Raw genomic sequence first — 20177 nt, forward strand, 5'->3', positions numbered from 1 at the left:
TTCTAATTTTAGAGTTTTTTAATACTGGTAGCCTGTAGGCTTGTTTGATCGTGTTCGTTAGTTTCTAAAGTCGTTATTAATTCGTATTTAAATTAGCTTACGATCCAATATCGAGCCATGCAGGAATAGTGTGAAGAGTAATTAAGAATCGAAACAATTTTTCCAAATTTTCGTAATTATTTCGTAATTATTTCGTAATTATTTCGTAATTATTAAGACGGGAAAGAAGGAGAGAAAAGGTGCCAGCGTTGCCTTTCCTCCCCATCCTCCTCCTCCTCCTCCTCCTCCTCCTGGAGATATTTTATTATCTTATTACTTATTTTATTATTTTATGATTTATTTTATTATTTTATGATTTTATTAATTTTAAGTGATTTTCATTTGTATTTTTACTAACTTAATGTATTTTAATTTCATCCTGAATTTCAGAAGTTCCCCCTGTTCCGTTTGGAGGTGTTTTTAGCGCATTGCGCAATCGTGTCTGCCATTAACGAATTGATTCGTAATTAACGAAATTTCGTAAATTTTGAAATTTTGAAATCTTAAATTTCGGAAGTCCTCAGAAATTTGAAACGCTGGTGCCCCCTGGAAACAAAGCGAGTTTAGAACCAATTTTTTTCTTGATCAAACAAGCCTAGTAGCCAGATTTTGTTCATTTTCATGGTTTCCTCCTTTCTGTTGAAATTGTCCACATGGTTGTGGATTTCAATGGCTTCTCTATGTAGTCTGACATGGTGGTTGTTGGAGGGACCACCAAATGAAGCTCCCAGACATGAATCAAGGAACATGAAAGGCACTCCAGACTACTTCAACCAGAGAAGTCAGCCATAGCAGAGCATCTGATGAACCAACCTGGACACAGCATATTATTTAAGAACACAGAAATGCTGGATCACTCCAACAACCACCATGTCAGACTACACAGAGAAGCCATTGAAATACACAAGCATGTGGACAATTTCAACAGAAAGGAGGAAACCATGAAAATGAACAAAATCTGGCTACCAGTATTAAAAAAAACTCTAAAATTAGAACAGCACAACAACAGAGAGGAAACGAACAAGGACATTAATCACCTCTCAACAAAAAATCCTTTGTCCCACCCTGGTCATTCCACAGATATATAAACCCTTTTTCCTAGTTTCCTACCTCTGAGGATGCTTGCCATAGATACAGGCGAAACATCAGGAGAGAATGCCTCTAGAACATGGCCATATAGCCTGAAAAACCTTCAACAACCCAGTGATTCCGGCCATGAAAGCCTTCGAGAATAAAATACAATAATTAAAATGAAGAACAATTTTAACAAATATAAACATTACTATTTCAGTGGGAAGTGTGGGCCTGCTTTTGAATGGTGAGATAGGATTGTTGTTATTGTTGTGTGCTTTCAAATCATTTCAGACTTAGGTTAACCCTGAGCGAGGGCCGGGTAAATGACCTTGGAGGGCCGTATCCAGCCCCCGGGCCTTAGTTTGAGGACCCCTGCTCTAAACACTTTGTAGCTGTTTCTATGGAAAATGTTTATTATAGTGGGGTGCACAGATGGGGTTTCAATACCTACATTTATATTTTGTAAGGTTTTTTAAATTTTATGTATGACTTAAACTTCTATAGCCCACTTTGTATTGTCGAAGGCTGTCATGGCCGGAATCACTGGGTTGTTGTAGGTTTTTCCGGGCTATATGGCCATGTTCTAGAGGCATTTTCTCCTGACGTTTCACCTGCATCTATGGCAGGCATCTTCAGAGGTAGTGAGGTCTATTGGAAGTAGGAAAATGGGTTTATATATCCCCATAGCCCACTTTTCCTCACTAAGTGTCCAAGGCAACTAATACCAATAACACATAAAATTAATATTGCTTATTTACAAAATAATACTGAGAAACATTGAAGAAATACCCCCATTTGCCTGTCTTTATCCTGGAGATTCCACTTTTCTTTTTATCATTTTTATTGTTATTTTATGTCCCCCGTGTATGTTTAAGAAAAACCCTCAATTTTTTTTTCAAAAAAGAAATATCTAAGGATTATAGCAGGAGAATTCCCATACTATTTGGAGCACCAGTAGGAGATCCACTACCTGTATTGGCTGGATTATTTGGGGAATTCCTGTGCAAAAAAGTAAACTCACCTAAGTTTTGGGAAAGACCCCTTTCACATTCCCAACAAATGTAACTCTTCTTTTCGTGTGTCATGAATGACTTTTCAATGGCTTTAAAGTATAGGTTCCCTTTTATTGCAATTTCCAGTGTGAGAAGGTATATCAGATTACAGAAAACATTTAGGTAAAGAATTACATTGGACATACAGACATACAGATTCTATGCAACTACATTGGATTTACAATTACATGGTTAACAAACAAACGAAGGGGAATTACATTTTCACTCAACATTCACATCACATGTACACGCATTCATCGACATGCATCCAAAACATTACCATATCATTTTCTCCCTCCGTGGAGAAGCACCTGTTAGGCCAGACCCTGCTTTCCTGCAGCCTGCCAATGCATAGTTCCATAATGCCAAAACTTCAAAACGCCGAAATGCCAAAACCTCTTTCCCTAAGAACAGTGCCAAGGACCAGATTTCTGTTTTCCATACAGCAGAACCTGACTCCCTGCACAAAATGTAAGACTCCAAAAGCGCACTTCTTCCTCTTCCCTTGAGAAAGAAGCCCCAAAGTGACCAGATTGCTCCCTTGCAAATCTGCCACTATCCATAGGTACACTATCTCTCTCCTTCCCATGGAGCAGAGCATAGCGGGTGGAATAGACTACTCAGCCACACTTTGAGCATTATTAGACTGAGTCTTTTATAGGAATATTCTGTTGATCTAATCCCAAAGTTGTAAATTAATGATAGACATTTTCCATCCTGGCTCCATCTCAGTTTCTTGGCCAGATGTTGACTCTTCTTGATTGGTTTTAGCCTTACATTGACTTTCTTCTTAACATAAGGAATGCTGCAAACATTTCCTGAACTTGAAAGAACCATTGTCACCGTTCTTATCAGAGTTTACTTTTCACTTCTTATTAGCAGGTTTTAATCACAGTCCAGCAAGCAGGTAGTTAGTTATTGCAGGCCTTAATATTTACTGGTATTCCCAAAATTATTAACTGCATCCATACATCCTTCAATTCTTCCAGTCATTCCTACACATCATATTAATTTTACATTTTTCAAATCTGCACATTGAATTTCTTATTACAGGTGAAACATGGAGAAGAGCTTCCATTGAAGATCTTATATTTGTTGTGTTCTCAATGGAAAGATGGCCCTAAATCAGGAACTCTCAAATCTTTTTAGCTGCAGAGCCCTTTTTGAAGCAACATTTTCTGGTGGAGCCCCAAGGTTTATGTATAATATTCTATATTATATATACAAATATGTGTACTATATATAAATATTATATATAAATGTGTGTGTGTGTGTCTATACACACACACATATGGATGGCATGAGCCCCCGGTGGCGCAGTGGGTTAAACCCCTGGGCCGACAGGACTGAAGACCAACAGGTTGCAGGTTCGAATCCGGGAAGAGGTGGATGAGCTCCCTCTATCAGCTCCAGCTCCTCATGCGGGGACATGAAAGAAGCCTCCCACAAGGATGATTTATTTATTTATGTATTTGTCGTGTCAGAACAACCAGTCAAATTATATTACATTTCTAACAGAACAAAGCAAACAAGCAGATTACAAAATTTGTGAGTATGAGAGTTGATTAAATGTCCTTTGACCAGTATCTGGCCACTTGGAGTGCCTCTGGTGTTGCTGCAAGAAGGTCCTCCCTTGTGCATGTGGCAGGGCTCAGGGTGCATTGCAGCAGGTGGTCAGTGGTTTGCTCCTCTCCACACTCACATGTCGAGGATTCCACTTTGTAGCCCCATTTCTGAAGGTTGGCTCTGCATCTCGTGGTGCCAGAGCGCAGTCTGTTCAGTGCCTTCCAGGTCGCCCAGTCCTCTGTGTGCCCAGGAGGGAGTCTCTCATTGGGTATCAGCCATTGGTTGAGGTTCTGGGTTTGGGCCTGCCACTTTTGGGCTCTCGCTTGCTGAGGTGTTCCAGTGAGTGTCTCTGTAGATCTTAGAAAACTATTTCTAGATTTAAGTCGTTGACGTGCTGGCTGATACCCAAACAGGGGATGGGCTGGAGATGTCTCTGCCTTGGTCCTTTCACTATTGGCTGCTACTTCCCGGCGGATGTCAGGTGGTGCAATACCGGCTAGACAGTGTAATTTTTTCAGTGGTGTAGGGCGCAGGCACCCTGTGATAATGCGGCATGTCTCATTAAGAGCCACATCCACTGCTTTAGTGTGGTGAGATGTGTTCCACACTGGGCATGCATACTCAGCAGCAGAGTAGCACAGCGCAAGGGCAGATGTCTTCACTGTATCTGGTTGTGATCCCCAGGTTGTGCCAGTAAGCTTTCGTATGATATTGTTTCTAGCACCCACTTTTTGCTTGATGTTCAGGCAGTGCTTCTTGTAGGTAAGAGCACGGTCCAGAGTGACTCCCAGATATTTCGGTGCGCTGCAATGCTCCAGTGGGATTCCTTCCCAGGTGATCTTCAGAGCTCGGGATGCTTGTCTGTTCTTGAGATGAAAGGCACATGTCTGTGTTTTAGATGGGTTGGGGATCAGTTGGTTTTCCCTGTAATAGGCAGTAAGAGCACCTAGAGCTTCAGAGAGCTTCTGTTCAACCATCTCAAAGCTCCCTGCTTGAGCAGTAATGGCACGATCATCAGCGTAGATGAAACTCTCTGTCCCTTCTGGCAGTGGCTGGTCATTTGTGTAAATCTTGAACATTGATGGGGCAAGCACGCTCCCCTGAGGCAGGCCGTTCTTCTGTTTCCGCCATCTGCTTCTCTGACCCTGGAACTCAACAAAAAAGCTCCTGTTTTGTAACAAGTTTCCTATGAGGCGGGTGAGGTGGTAGTCCTTTGTGATATTATACATTTTCCTCAGGAGGAGGCGGTGGTTCACAGTATCATAGGCTGCTGACAGGTCTATGAAGACAGCTCCTGTGATCTGCTGCAAGGACATTGCCCAGGGGACGCCTGGATGATTTTGATGTTTTTATCACAAGGATGATAAAAACATCAAAATCATCCAGGCGTCCCCTGGGCAATGTCCTTGCAGACGGCCAATTCTCTCACATCAGAAGTGACTTGCAGTTTATCAAGTCACTCCTGACACGCCAAAAAAAACCCCCCAAAAAACAAAAAAAACACATATGGATGGCATGGGCAAACTTCGAACATATTGACAGACGGGTCAGTTGAAAAGACATGAACAAATTCTTCTGACCAGTTCTAGCAGATGAGATCTATTTTGGAAGCTCAAATAGCTGACATCATCTTAGGATCTTTGGTTGCATTCCCTGTCCTGACGTCTGCTCAACTTTCCCTGATTTGCTCTGGGGCTGAGCTCACAAGGAAGCTGAGTTTGTTTGTGAGTTTACCTTCTAGGTTACAGAGCAAACTGAGTCCAATCTGAATTTCACCAATGTGCTCATTTTGTTCAATAGTATTATTTTCCCTTGTTTAATGTCTCTGTCATATGAAATGAGCCATGGAACACAATGTGAATTTGGAGGAAGAGAATTTCGTTGTAGGGCCTCTGTCATTGATTCTGTATGATGGAAACTGATCTCAATAAAAGGTGAAAGGAATTCCCAAGTAAACAATTGCCATTTACACTGAAGAAAAACAAGTTACAGATCCTACTAAAAGTATAATGCCATGTTTTGATTAGAATTCATGTAGCATTTGAGCCAACGTGTTACAATTGGTAATTCAAATTACCAAACATACTCAAGTATAAGCTGAGTTTTTCAGCTCTTTTTTAGGCTGAAAAAGCCCCACTCAGTTTATACCCAGTTATTTATTATTTTACTCTATTTATTATTATTACATTTCCATTATTTTACTCTATTATTATTTTATTACATTTATTATTTTACTGTATTATTATTATTATCACATTTATTAGTTTACTCTATTATTATTGTTATTATTACATATATTATTTTATTCTATTATTACTGTTATTATTACATTTCCATTATTTTACTCTATTATTATTATGTTACATTTATTATTTTACTCTATTATTACTGTTATTATTATGTTTCCATTATTTTCCTGGGAGAGGCGGATGAGCTCCCTCTATTAGCTCCAGCTCCTCATGCGGGGACATGAGAGAAGCCTCCCACAAGGATGATAAAACATCAAAAATCATCCAGGTGTCCCCTGGGCAACGTCCTTGCAGATGGCCAATTCTCTCACAACAGGAGCGGTTGCTCCTGACACGACAAAAATAAAATCTTACATTTATTATTTTACTCTTTTTATTATTATTGGAAGGATATGTAAGCACATTTACATTGAATAAGGTTAGAACAATGGTTTAATCAGAGTTGGACAGTCGTATCTTACAGTTTTACATAAATATTAAAAAACATTTAACCTACTGATGCCACAATCAATGTAATTTTATTGGTATCTATTTTTATTTTTGAAATTTACCAGTAGTTACTGCATTTTCCACCCTTGGTTTATACTCGAGTCAATACGTTTTCCCATTTTTTTGCGATAAAATTCGGTTCCTCAGCTTATATTTGGGTTGTCTTGTATTGAGTATATACAGTAATGTTTAGTATCTGAAGTGCTTGGACCCATATCAGCACCCTGTCTAAGTTCTGAAAATATAGTAGATGGCTTTGCAATATAGTAGATCCTCCACTTTTGAAGGGGTTAGGAGCAGGGCCGTAGCCAGAAAAAATTTTCGGGGAGGGTTGACAATTTCGGCGGCGGGGGGGGGGTTGAAAATTTTGGGGAGGGGAGAGGGTTTGAAAATTTCAGGGAGGGTTGAAAATTTCGGGGGGGGGGGGGGTTGAAACCTGCCTCCTAGCTCACGCTGAAGCCAAGAGCACAGCAGGGAATGTGTCCAGAGGAGGGCGACTAAAATGATCAAGGGTCTGGAGAACAAGCCCTATGAGGAGCAGCTTAGGGAACTGGGCATGTTTAGCCTGAAGAAGAGAAGGCTGAGAGGGGATATGATAGCCATGTATAAATATGTGAGAGGAAGCCACAGGGAGGAGGGAGCAAGCTTGTTTTCTGCTTCCTTGGAGACTAGGACGCGGAACAATGGCTTCAAACTACAAGAGAGGAGATTCCATCTGAACATTAGGAAGAACTTCCTGACTGTGAGAGCCGTTCAGCAGTGGAACTCTCTGCCCCGGAGTGTGGTGGAGGCTCCTTCTTTGGAAGCTTTTAAGCAGAGGCTGGATGGCCATTTGTCAGGGGTGATTTGAATGCAATATTCCTGCTTCTTGGCAGAATGGGGTTGGACTGGATGGCCCATGAGGTCTCTTCCAACTCTTTGATTCTATGACTCTAGGTGGCAGAGCAGCCTTCAATAGCCTGCAGCTCCGCCCCTGTCAACCACCTCCACCAAGTCTGGCCTCCTTAATGAGAGCATTCAACACACATACCCCCAACTTGGTTGCTTCACTACATTGGCTATTGCTGCAAGTAATGACAGTGAATAAATTGTCAATATTTGCTTGAGATAGTGCTTGCAGTTCTGGAGGGACTCTTAATTTTTTTGCATCTCATAGACTTAGCATGGGGATTGGGTTAACCAGTTAAAATTCATGAGTAAACCAGTTTTTTAAAAAAAATCTGAAACATTTCAGGGGGGGGGGGTTGAACCCCTAAAACCACCCCCTCGCTACAGGCCTGGTTAGGAGTGAAGGATACCTGCAGCCGAAGGGAAATACAGTGGGAGCAAGGGCATGTTTTTGGAATACTCCTTGGGCAAGTGATCACAAATGCTTCCTGTCTCATGAAGCTGGGACTGCTGTGTATTCACACAGCAATTCCATATTTTAGAAAACACTTTTTTTACAAGAGAAAATACCTCTCTAGGAAATTTTCCATTCTCGTCTTAAGGTTATTTTTTTCCTGGAATACCATTGTAAGCGAGGAATGATGCTGTTCAAGGCATCACTGCTCTCTCCAGCCTGTTCTGCAAAAGTACAGTATGATTTTGTTGTGGTTCTAATGATCAGGAAGTAGGTGACCCTCTTCCTGGTATTTTTAATCTTGCATAGACGTTATGTTAAACTCCTGTAACTGAAGGGACTCTTGTAAGAGAAAAGTCTACTACACTTAATAGCAGCCTATGTTATTGTGTTGCATCAATTGAACCCAAGAAAATTACATTCTAGATCCTGTCAAAGAGTATAACTGCTCTCCCTGGCCAGAAGTTGAAGATTTAATTAAGAAATGTTTGAAAGAAAATCCTCAGGAAAGACCTACTTCAGCACAGGTATATTCAAGTGTTTTTTTCTCTCCTCTCTACTTGCTGTATTTATTGTAAATCATATTTAAAAAGGCCATCATACTTAGATAACCTGTTTCTGAGTACATGAATTTCACATGTTTAAATAGTCTCCGTTTCAGGAATGCCACTTAGGGTCCTTCTACACTGCCATATAATCCACATTATCTGCTTTGAACTGAATGATATGAGTCTACACTAATGAGTTGTTGTAGGTTTTTTCAGGCTATATGGCCATGTTCTGGCCCTACTTTCCTCTCCGAATGCATCTCCTCCTATGAACCAACTAGGACATTAAGATCATCTGGGGAGGCCCTGCTCTCAGTCCCGCCTGCATCACAGGCGCGCCTGGCGGGAACGAGAGACAGGGCCTTCTCAGTGGTGGCCCCTCAGCTGTTGAACACCCTTCCTATAGATATCAGATCGGCCTCATCCCTATTGGCGTTTCGGAGGAAAGTGAAGACCTGGCTGTTCGAACAAGCATTCAATTAAGCAGGATTAACAGATGATGAGATTGGATTCTGATTTTACTGATGAGACGCTAATGATTGTTATATTGATGTTTAATTGTTGATGATGCTATTGTTTTAACTGTCCCACAATCGTTTTATGATGATTTGCATTGAATTTTGCTGTTGTTAACTGCTTTGAATCGCCTAAGGGCTGAGAAAAGCGGTATATAAATGAAGTAAATAAATAAATAAATGTTCTAAAGGCATTTTCTCCCAACGTTTCGCCTGCCTTTAGAACATGGCCATATAGCCCGAAAAAACCTATAACAACCCAGTGATTCTGGCCATGAAAGCCTTCGACAATACAGTCTACACCAATGTTTCTCAACCTTCCTAATGCCATGACCCCTTCATACAGTTCCTCATGTTGTGGTGACCCCCAACCATAACATTATTTTTGTTCATACTTCATAACTATAATTTTGCTACTGTTATGAATCGTAATGTAAATATCTGATATGCAGGCTGTATTTACATTCACTGTTCTAAATTTGGCACAAACTGGAATAATGGTGGGGTTGGGGGGATTGATTTTGCTATTTGGGAGTTATAGTTGCTGAGATCTATAGTTCACCTACAATCAAAGAGCATTCTGAACCCTACCAACAATATAATTGTGCCAAATTTCCCACACAGAACCCCCATGACCAACAGAAAATACTGTGTTTTCTGATGGTCTTCAGCGACCCCTTTGACACCCCCTCATGACCCCCCTGTTGTGCAGCAAGCGGATCTTAGCCACGTCCCATGCACAAGACACACAGACAAGAGTAGAAATGAACAGAAAAATCTTTACTCTTAATAGCAGAGATGAAATGCAAACTTGTATTGTTGCATACAAAAAACAAACAGTACAAGAAAGTTACAGAGTCTTTGTAAGTAACACAAAATAAGGCATCTTCATCTTAAGTCAAATGAAAAAGCAAAACATAAACTTTGAGTGAACAGCTATTCCACCATAGCCTCCTTTAGAGCAGCATAACGGCTTCTCTCCAACCTGCTCCTCAGAGCAGAGCATTTGAGCATAGATCTCAGAGAAAAAGCTCTCCAGAACTGTATTCTAAAAACCCATACAGTTATATTATTATTATTATTAGCCGTTCCTTGCCACGCGTTACTGTGGCCCACTGTGGGGGTTCTGTGTGGGGGGTTTGGCCCAATTCTATCATTAGTGGGGTTCAGAATGTTCTTTGATTGTAGGTGAACTATAAATCCAAGCAACTACAACTCCCAAATGTCAAGATTCTATTTTCCCAAACTCCACCAGTGTTCACATTTGGGCATATTGAGTATTCGTGTAGAGTTTGGTCCAGATCCTTCATTGTTTGAGTCCACAGTGCTCTCTAGATGTTGGTTGAACTACAACTCCAAAACTTAAGGTCAATGCCCACCAAACCCTTCTAGTGTTTTCTGTTGTTCAGGGGAGTTCTGTGTGCCAAGTTTGGTTCAATTCCATCGTTGGTAGAGTTCAGAATGCTCTTTGATTATAGTTGAACTATAAATCCCAGCACCTACAACTCCCAAATGACAAAATCATAATTTTTTGAGTGATGGTCACTCCTTGTGTTGTGAGACGTTTTGTTGACACATTTGGTGTGATTTCGTTCATTGGTTCTTTTGTTTTTAAGGTACTCATTATGCACAGAGCATTTTTATATATATAGATTATTATTATTGTTGTTATTATTATTATTATCTTTATTTGTACCCCGCAAACATCTCCCGAAGGACTCGGTGCGGGTGTGGTCCAAGATTACTGGTTGACCTACATTACCAGCTGCACATAATAATTACCATCATACGGTTTTTCTCCAACACACACCCACACTTGATCCTGCTACAACTTACTGTAACACCCCCCTAGGGGTCCTGATGGCAGGTTGAGAAATGCTGGTGTACACTGCCATATAATCCAGTTCAGAGCAGATAATCTGGATTTTATATGGCAATGTAGAAGGGGCCTTAGGTGACATAATCCATTGTCAAAAATAAATGAGTAAAAGATGGCATTTAAGTTTCATCTTAAGGATATTTATATGTAGTGAATGGAAATTACTTCCAAGTAAGCTTATATAAGATTGGTCTGTGCTTATAAACCAATGTATACATAATTATGGAGATAAAGTTCCTTTTCTGAGATTTCCATTTATGCAATATATCATTAAATTGGGCTAATTAATGTTACATAATGTGTGGGCATCAGTCTAATATTAGAAGAGGTCTCCTGCAGTGTTTTACTGTACTTTAGTGAAAGATGGTGAATCATGCAGTCCTTCAGTTTTTCCAACTGCAGGTCTCAAGAGCCCCATCAACAGATTCACTGCTGAGGCTGTTGATAGTTGCAGTGGAAACACATGTGGAGAACCACATTGTTCTTAGCTTGACTTTAGCATAATAATGATGAATCATTGTGAACAGCAGGCTTATACAATCTGTTTCCTCCGCCATGGTTCCAAGGACAAGACTGGAAGGTGAACCTTCATTTCAATGAGCCACGGTTTTCCGTGTTGCGTGAACCTGACAAACATTTGAAATGTCAACAAATGATAGTGAAGCTTAATCATTTGTTTTTATCTGAACAGCTCAACAAATACAATAAGCAAAAACTGAAGCAAAGAACTTCCGAATACGTTTTAGTTATAATGGAGGCAAAAACCTAGACTTGAAACTATGGCTGGAACCAGACTGCCATGTAATCCAGTATCTGATCCCAGGTTATCTGCTTTGAACGGGATTATATGAATCTACACTGCCATATAATCCAGTTCAAAGCAGATAATTTGAGATCAGATACTGGATTATATGGCAGTGTAGATTCAGTTCATTACAGAAAGACCCTCACATCTTACATTTGGGAGGACTACAGTTATTGTTAAGTGTGGATATAATAAAACACCATTAAATTACGTGACTTCCAAGCACACCATAGAATTCTTCCGAACATCCCAGCAAATTCCTGGAGAGACCATTTGGGTTTTGTCACTGTAATGATCTTACTGCACATTTTGCCATTTTGGTGATCAAAAAATATCTATATAAATAAAAACGTAATGTTCGTCTGTGGGATTAACGTAACTCAAAAACCATTGGGTGAATTGACACCAAATTTGGACAAAATACACCTATCAGGCCAAGGAGTGACCATCACTCATAAACACACTGGAAAACACACCAAAAGAGACTTAAAAAGCAAAAAAACCCTCAAAATACATTACAACGCATGCGCAAAACCACATATATACACAAACACATATATACACACATAGACAAATATATAGACACACATATATGTATATACACACACACAAAACACATATACACAGAAAAGGAGAATGAAGGAAGGAAGGAAGGAAGGAAGGAAGGAGAGAGAAAAAGGGAAAGGAGTGAAGGAAAGAAAGAAAAGAAGGTAGAGAAGGAAATAAAAAGTGAAAGAAGGAAGGAAAGAGAGAGTGAAGGAAGGAGAGATGAAACGAGAGAAAGAGAGAGGGAAGGAAGGAAGGAAGGAAGGAAGGAAGGAAGGAAGGAAAGAGACAAGGACGGATGGAAGCAAAGAGCAAAGGAAGGGAGGAAAGAAACAGGTAGAGAAGGAAGAAAGAAGAAGAGAAAGAGAAGGAAAAGAAAAAGAGGGAAGGAAGGAGAGAAAGAGGGAGGGAAGGTTGGCCAAAGCAACGCATGGCGGGTACAGCTACTAGTTATATAAATATATTTCCAACTTCTACACTTGTTGAAATTAAAACACTTAATATTTAATACTAGCGACTGTCCCCTACCACGTGTTGCTGTGCCCCAATCTATGTATATGTGTTTTGTGTGTATATATGTGTATATGTGTGTGTATATATTTTTGTATATGTGTATATATGTGTGTTTGTGTATATATATGTGGTTTTGCGCATGCATTGTAATATATATTTTTTGTTTTTTGGCTTTTTAAGTCTCTTGTGTTTTTCAGTGTTTTTATGAGTGATGGTCACTCATTGGTCTTGTGTCCAAATTTGGTGTCAATTTGTCCAGTGGTTTTTGAGTTATGTTAATCCCACAAATGAACATTACATTTTTATTTATATAGATTGGATAGTGATTTAGAATATTCAAAAACCTAATCAAAATAATGCTATATTTTATTGGCAGTATATTTCAGTTGTAAGAAGGTAAATGGAAGATGTTTGGCTATTTAAATGATGTAGGATTGTGGCTTCTATCAAACCTAGATAGCATGGCCAGTGGATGATGGAAGCTGAAGCCAAACATGGTTCTGGAGAGCTGCACATTCTCACACCCTTAATGTAGAGTTAGAAAAGTTTCATATGAAGAAATTCACAAATATCCATTACCCATTGTTACTATTATATGCATTTTTTCAAGGTTTATGAGATTCTGAACTCTGCAGAACTCGTGTGCCTAATGAGATACATTTCACTACCTTGTGCTTCTGCATCTGAATGCATGGTTGCTACCCATCAAAGTTGCAAGAAGATGGGCATCTGGCTGGGTAGTGGGAACCAAGAAGGAGCACAACTTTCATTTATTGACTTGAATGCTGATGGACATACTTGTCAGGTAAATGCTGAAGTGAGCAATATTTAAAAATGATGTTGAATTTGTATAACAATATGGAATGCTTCTTTTAAATGATATGTATTTTAATGAAATATTAAAAGTCTAGGGAAAAAGAGCTAGTCATTTATGGAAATGGGTTTTCTTGTATATTTTGTTGGTTTTAACAATGGAATTGCTTGATTACAAGTGTTGCATAGAGAAATCTGCTTTGAATTTGAGTTTTCCGTTTCAGTCTTCCCAACAAACAAGCAGAACCCAGACTGTGATACAAATAATTTTCAGCAGGATGATTTTCAAGCCTATCTTATTTCCATTTCCATTGTGTTGGATATCAAATCTTTTAAACCTATTTTTTTGGTTGCTGTGTGTTTTTCAGGCTGTATGGTCATGTTCCAGTAGCATTCTCTCCTAATGTTTTGCCTGCATCTGTGGCTGGCATCTTCAGAGGTTTCTGTTGGCAATGAAGCAAGTGGAGTGTATATATCTGTGGAATATGTTAAAACAGTTAGCGAGCCTGAATTATCATTTGAGTAGCCATGAAGTTTGCAAAGTCAGTCAGTGAGGTATCTTGGCCTTTGTTATCTGTTTGAGAGGTTGTAACTTGCGGTTTGATTGCTTATTGTTTGGAATTCTCCTGTTTCCACACAGAAACAGGAGAACTCCAGACAATAAGCAGTCAAGGACCAGTCAACGCTTCCAAAACATAAGATGCCTTCAGGCCACAAAGACCAGGATACTTCTATGCAGATACCCTCAGTGATTGACTTTGCAAACGATGGCTGCTCAAATGCTAATTCAAGGTTACTAATTGCAACGTTCACACTTCCTTTAAACAGACGCGGATTTTTAATTCCACTTGCCTCACTATCAACAGAACCTCTGAAGATGCCAGCCTCAGATGCAGGCAAAACATTAGGAGATAATGCACTGGGACTGTGGCGCAGCTGGCTGGGAGTCAGCTGCATTAAGATCACTACTGACTGAAAGGTCATGAGTTCGAAGCCAGCCTGGGTCAGCGTGAGCTTCCGACTAAAATTGTGTAGCTTGTTGTCTACCTTTGCAGCCTGAAAGACAGTTGCATTTGTCAAGTAGGAAATTTAGGTACCACTTATGTGGGGAAGCTAATTTAACTGATTTATGAGGCCATAAAAATCTCCAGGAAAATCTCCTCATGCAAAGAATGAGGAAGTACTTCATCAGTGCCACAAATGGACGGTGAAGTGACAGCTCCCCTGGTGGCCAGAAGCTGGAATGTTAAATAGCCTCTGAGTGTCTGTCTGTATATGTTGTGTGTCTATGACATTGAATGTTTGCTATGTATATGTACATTGTAATCCACCCTGAGTCCCCTGTGGGGTAAGAAGGGCGGAATATAAATACTGTAAATAAATAAATAAATAAATAAATGCTACTGGAACATGGCCATACAGTTCGACACACTCACAGCAACCCAGTGAATCCGGCAATGCTTCTGGATTTGGAAAGATTAGCCGTTTACGAAAAACGTTGCCCGGGGGACGCCCAACTATATTTACTCAGTCTTCGAGGAGGCTCTTTCCATGTCTCCCACTACCGCTCCTCTTTGCGTCCCTCCAGCAACAGCAAGGGTGTCCCAACTGGATGGCCCCCCACGAGGGTCTTCCTCCAGGGACAAACCAAGAATGGGCAACTTGGAAATCCCTGAATAGACTCAGAAGCGGAGTGGGTTGATCAAAAGACAACCTGGCAAAATGGCACTACCTAAAAGAATCCCACACCTTGTGTGACTGTGGAACAGAACAGACAACTCTGCATTTGTATGCTTGTCCATTGTGTCCTGCCTCATGTACAGAGGAGGAATTGTTGGAGGCTACAGACAATGCTGTTGTTGTTGCCCATGTTTGGTCAAAAGATATTTAGCCGCTTGTGCTCCTTCTATTTTATCAGTTTTATACTAATTTATGCAATGCTTTTGACATAAAATAATAATAAAGTGAATCCGGCCATGAAAGCCTTCAACAAAACCAATTTTTGTTTGAATAAGTTATTGTCTGAGGGAGAGATTATGTTTGATACACAATCAGCCTGTAGAGTAGGGATCAGCAATTTCAGGGGGTCTGAGCTCCATTTATCTTCCTCCAGACTTTGCAGGCTATATTCCCCAGTCCTCTAACCCTGAAAAAAAATCACCCCCTCCCCCAAAATGTGAGCGATGGCAGTTAAAAGTGATGGCAAACTACATTCATTCTTGCAGTGTAGATGCATCCCATGTGTGTTCTGTATCCAAATGGTGTTGAAGCATTCGGAAATTCCAATTAGCAGGATCAGAAGTGGTAAAAGCCAATACAGTCTTTGAAAGATCAACATGCCTAGTTTTACAGAATTGTGGCCAAATACTTTATTTTTTTCTTGTTTTGTTTTCCAGGACATTGCAGACACTCGAATATTGTGTTTGGTCTTGGTTACTCTTGTTACAGAGAAGGAAAACTGGGTAGTAGCAGGAACACAGTCTGGTTCCCTGTGGGCCTTTCACACCCAAGAGGAAAAGCGCAGGCACCAACTTCAGAAGATGTCCGACTCTGTGACATGTCTTTATTGCAACTCTTTGGCAAAGCAAAAGTATGTAAAGCCTACATCTAGATATATGAGAAGGAGTTTGATTCTGGTTGGGGGAAGAAAATGAATGGTAAAATTAAAGATATGTTTGTGTCAGGAAGCCAAGTCCAGCCGTGGGAATCGGCTGAATTGGATTTAAATGATCAGTTAATTCCCTTAGGCAAGATAGTAGAAAAGGCTGGAAATAGAAATTGGTCAAAATTACTAGGCTTATACAATAAGCTTGAACAAGGGAAATACGGTGAAAAAATAGAGAAAGAAGATAAGATGAAGGAAATATTTAGAAAAATACAGAAATCAGAGAAAAGATTGGCAGGGTCAACATATAAATTGATGATTAAGGGCGATGAATATATAAAAAAATACAAACTAAATGGCAGAAAGAAGCCCCACTCAGAAGTCAAATAATAGAGAGATTAATGAAGGGGATCAAGAAAATTAAAACTGATAAGTACAAAGAACTGGAAAGGAAATCCATATTGAAATGGCTTAGGACAAGGAGGTCTGGGAAGAAGATTTAGGGGTAAAAATAAATGAAACAGAGTGGCAACAATTATGGAGACAAAGACATCTAAAAAAAATTATCAATACGGGTTAAAGAAAATTATTATAAGTTAATATGGAAATGGTACCTAACACCAGTAAGAATAGCAAATATAAATAAAAACTATTCAAAATATTTGTTTATTTATTTATTTACAGGTTTTCTATTCCGCTCTTCTCACCCCGCAGAGGACTCAGGGCAGATTACAGTGTACACATATATGGCAAACATTCAATGCCAATTTTGACATACAACATATACAGACATAGACAGAGGCTATTTAACTTTTTCTGGCTGGCAGGGGAGCTATCGCTTTCATCATCCATCTGCGACACTGATGAAGTACTTCTGCATTCCCCGCATGCTTTTTGCTGGAATGCTTGCTGGAGTCTTTTTTTTTTTTTTTTTTTGGCCTCATAAATTAGTTAATTTAACCTCCCCACACTTTAAGGTGGTACCTAATTTTCCTACTTGACAGATGCAACTGTCTTTCGGGTTGCAAAGGTCAACAACAGGCTACACAAATTGCTGGAAAGGATGTGAAGAATCAGGAACATATATACATATGTGGTGGCAATGTAAATATGTAAATAATTTTGGGAGGAAAGTATTTAGAGAAATAGGAGATATAATGAATATTAAAATACAAAGAAGTCCTAGTATAGCTTTATTATCATTATATAAAAATAAACAATTGAAAAAAGAGGGTAAAGATGTGATAACAAATTTATTAACAATAGCAAGACTGCTTATAGCAAAGAACTGGAAAAAAGAAATAAATATACAAATAGAGGAGTGGTACAAGGAAGTATGGAAATTGGCAATAAATGATAAGATGACATGTATATTAAAAGTTAAAAGAGGTATATGGAAGCAAAGTCATTTTGATTATGTATGGAGAAAATTTATTGAAAAAGGATTAAAACAGAATTTATTTATTTATTTATTTGGTTTACTTTTACCCCACCCACCCTTCTCACCCCGAAGGGGACTCAGGGTGGCTTACACATCCAAGGCACAATTCGATGCCCGTAACATACAACAGCAGTAAAACAAAATAGCACAATTTAACAATCAACAGCAATGCATTACATCTATACCCGCTAAGACCAGAAAGAAGGAAAGTTACCTCCACAAGAGGAATTGAAATTTTGGACAGATGATATGTAAAAGCTGTGGCTTGGGAGGGGAGGAGGGGAGCACAGCCTTGTGGAAATTAATTAAAAAAGAAAAAAAAGAATAATACAAACTAAATGGCAGAAAGAAACCCCACTCAGAAGTCAAATAATAGAGAGATTAATGAAGGAGATCAAGATAATTAAAATGGAAAAATACAAAGAACTGGAAAGGAAATTCATATTGAAATGGCTTAGGACCCCAGCCTCAACTTTCATATATGTAACAGGGATAAACCTAGTTTGTTGGCACTGTGGATTAAATAAAGGATGCTATGCCCATATGTAGTGGGAATGTTCAACTGCCTTTTGGGAAAAATAGTGAAGAAAATGAAAAAAAAAGTATTCGAAATATCACTTCAAGTGAATATAGATTTGAGGCTACTGGGAGTGTTAGGCAACAACAAGATTAACATAAAAGAACAAGAATAGTTTAAAACCATGATTTCAGCAGGACAGGCAGTGTTAGCATGGGCTTGGAAAGATGAAAGAAAATGGACTATGGAAAACTGGAATCATTACCTTTACAATCAGGTTCCATCTGACATTATAGCATGTTTAATTCAGGATGATATGCAAAAGGGTAAAATAAGAGAAATTAAAGATAAATGGGTGGTTTATATAGAATGGATAAAAAGGGGTGTAGCCAATGAAAACATTCCGTTGTACCTTTTGAAAGCTCTCTTTTAGCATAATGTGCAATAGGCTTCTTTTAGCAATACAATTAAACAATTCCTGTTTCATTTCAGCAAGCAGAAGAATTTCTTTTTAGTGGGTACTGCGGATGGACAGCTAGCTGTTTTTGAAGACAGAGCAGTAAAGGTATTTATATAGAATGGATGGCGTGGTTTTAATATTGAATGTAATGTTTTTTAAATGCTTAATATATATTAAATGGTTTGGGCCCCGCATATTTCCACGATCGCATCTCCTTCTATGAACTGGCACGAGCTCTAAGGTCTTCCAGGGAGGCCCTCCTCTCGGTCCCACTACTGCCTCAAGCGCGGTTGGTGGGGACGAGAGGGCCTTCTCAGTGGTGGCCCTCCACCTCTGAAACACCCTTCCAAGGGAAATAAGACAGACCCCATCCCTCCCCTCCTTTCGAAAGAGCTTGAAGACCTGGTGGTTTCAACAAGCCTTTGAAAATGACCAGTTCTAACTCAGCCCTACACATTGTCGAATATGGCCTTATTCTTCTTACTAATTATCCAGATTCTTTCCTCTAATCAGCCCCGGAATGAACAGCCACAGACCCTTATCTAACATTATTGTTGCCTGCCATAGCATTGCACTTAATTCCCAGGCCCCCTAAAATTTTTGGGCTTACAGAAATCTTGCCCCGGCCTTTTAAATTTTTTGATTGCCTTGAACAGGCAGGATTACTTTTAATATATGTGTGTTATGGCAACAATATTTATGCTTATATTTTGTTTTGTTAATCTTATGGTTATGTTGTTTTTTACTTTGTATGTTTTGTGATGTTACCTGGGAATCGTTCTGAGTCCCCTCGGGAAGGTGGAGTAGTATATAAATAAAGTATTATTATTATTATTATTAATTTTAATGTAATTGGAATTGTATGTGTTTTAAGGCATTGAATAATTGCTTATATGTAAGCCGCCTTCGGGGTAGAGATTAACGGGGTATAAATAGGATAAATCAATCAATCAATACAGTACTTCATAACCAAAAAAGTATATAAATATACTTTTCCTTCTAATTTGGGAGAAAGTTCACAAGTATTTCAGAAATGTAGATAGCAGATACTACCTTGAATATTGATAGATTTATTTATTTATTTATCGTGTCATCAGCAACCATACCATTGTGTTACAATTCTAACAGAACAAAACAAATACACAGATTAAAAAGAAAAAAGAAAAAAAAACACACAGATTTTGCAAACTTGGTAGTTGGTTAAATGTCCTTTGACCAGTATCTGGCCACTTGGAGTGCCTCTGGTGTTGCCGCAAGAAGGTCCTCCATTGTGCATGTGGCAGGTGGTCTGTGGTTTGTTCTTCTCCGCACTCGCATGCCGAGGATTCCACCCTGTAGCCCCATTTCTTAAGATTGGCTCTGCATCTCGTGGTGCCAGAGCGCAGTCTGTTCAGCGCCTTCTCAGTCGCCCAGTCTTCTGTGTGCCCAGGGGGGAGTCTCTCATCTGGTATCAGCCATGGATTGAGGTGCTGGGTTTGGGCCTGCCACTTTTGGACTCTTGCTTGCTGGGGTGTTCCAGCGAGTGTCTCTGTTGATCTAAGAAAACTATGTCTTGATTTAAGTCGTTGACGTGCTGGCTGATACCCAAACAGGGAATGAGCTGGAGATGTCTCTGCCTTGGTCCATTCACTATTGGCTGCAACTTCCCGGCGGATGTCAGGTGGTGCAATACCGGCTAAGCAGTGTAATTTCTCCAGTGGTGTGGGGCGCAGACACCCTGTGAT

At 39.6% G+C, this 20177-nt stretch overlaps 1 protein-coding gene across 2 annotated transcripts in view; it reads left to right on the plus strand.

The window, feature by feature from the left end:
* LRRK2 (leucine rich repeat kinase 2) overlaps positions 1–20177 on the plus strand; it is a 158627-nt gene that overhangs the window by 120887 nt on the left and 17563 nt on the right. For both annotated transcript variants that reach the window (XM_067468805.1, XM_067468806.1), the window contains exons 43-46: positions 8238–8338; positions 13228–13422; positions 15827–16020; positions 18486–18558. In XM_067468805.1, the coding sequence (XP_067324906.1) occupies positions 8238–8338; positions 13228–13422; positions 15827–16020; positions 18486–18558 (563 nt within the window). The remainder of the gene's footprint in view (positions 1–8237; positions 8339–13227; positions 13423–15826; positions 16021–18485; positions 18559–20177) is intronic.

Source organism: Anolis sagrei, chromosome 5 (genome assembly GCF_037176765.1).
Source record: "Anolis sagrei isolate rAnoSag1 chromosome 5, rAnoSag1.mat, whole genome shotgun sequence".
Taxonomy (NCBI): domain Eukaryota; kingdom Metazoa; phylum Chordata; class Lepidosauria; order Squamata; family Dactyloidae; genus Anolis; species Anolis sagrei.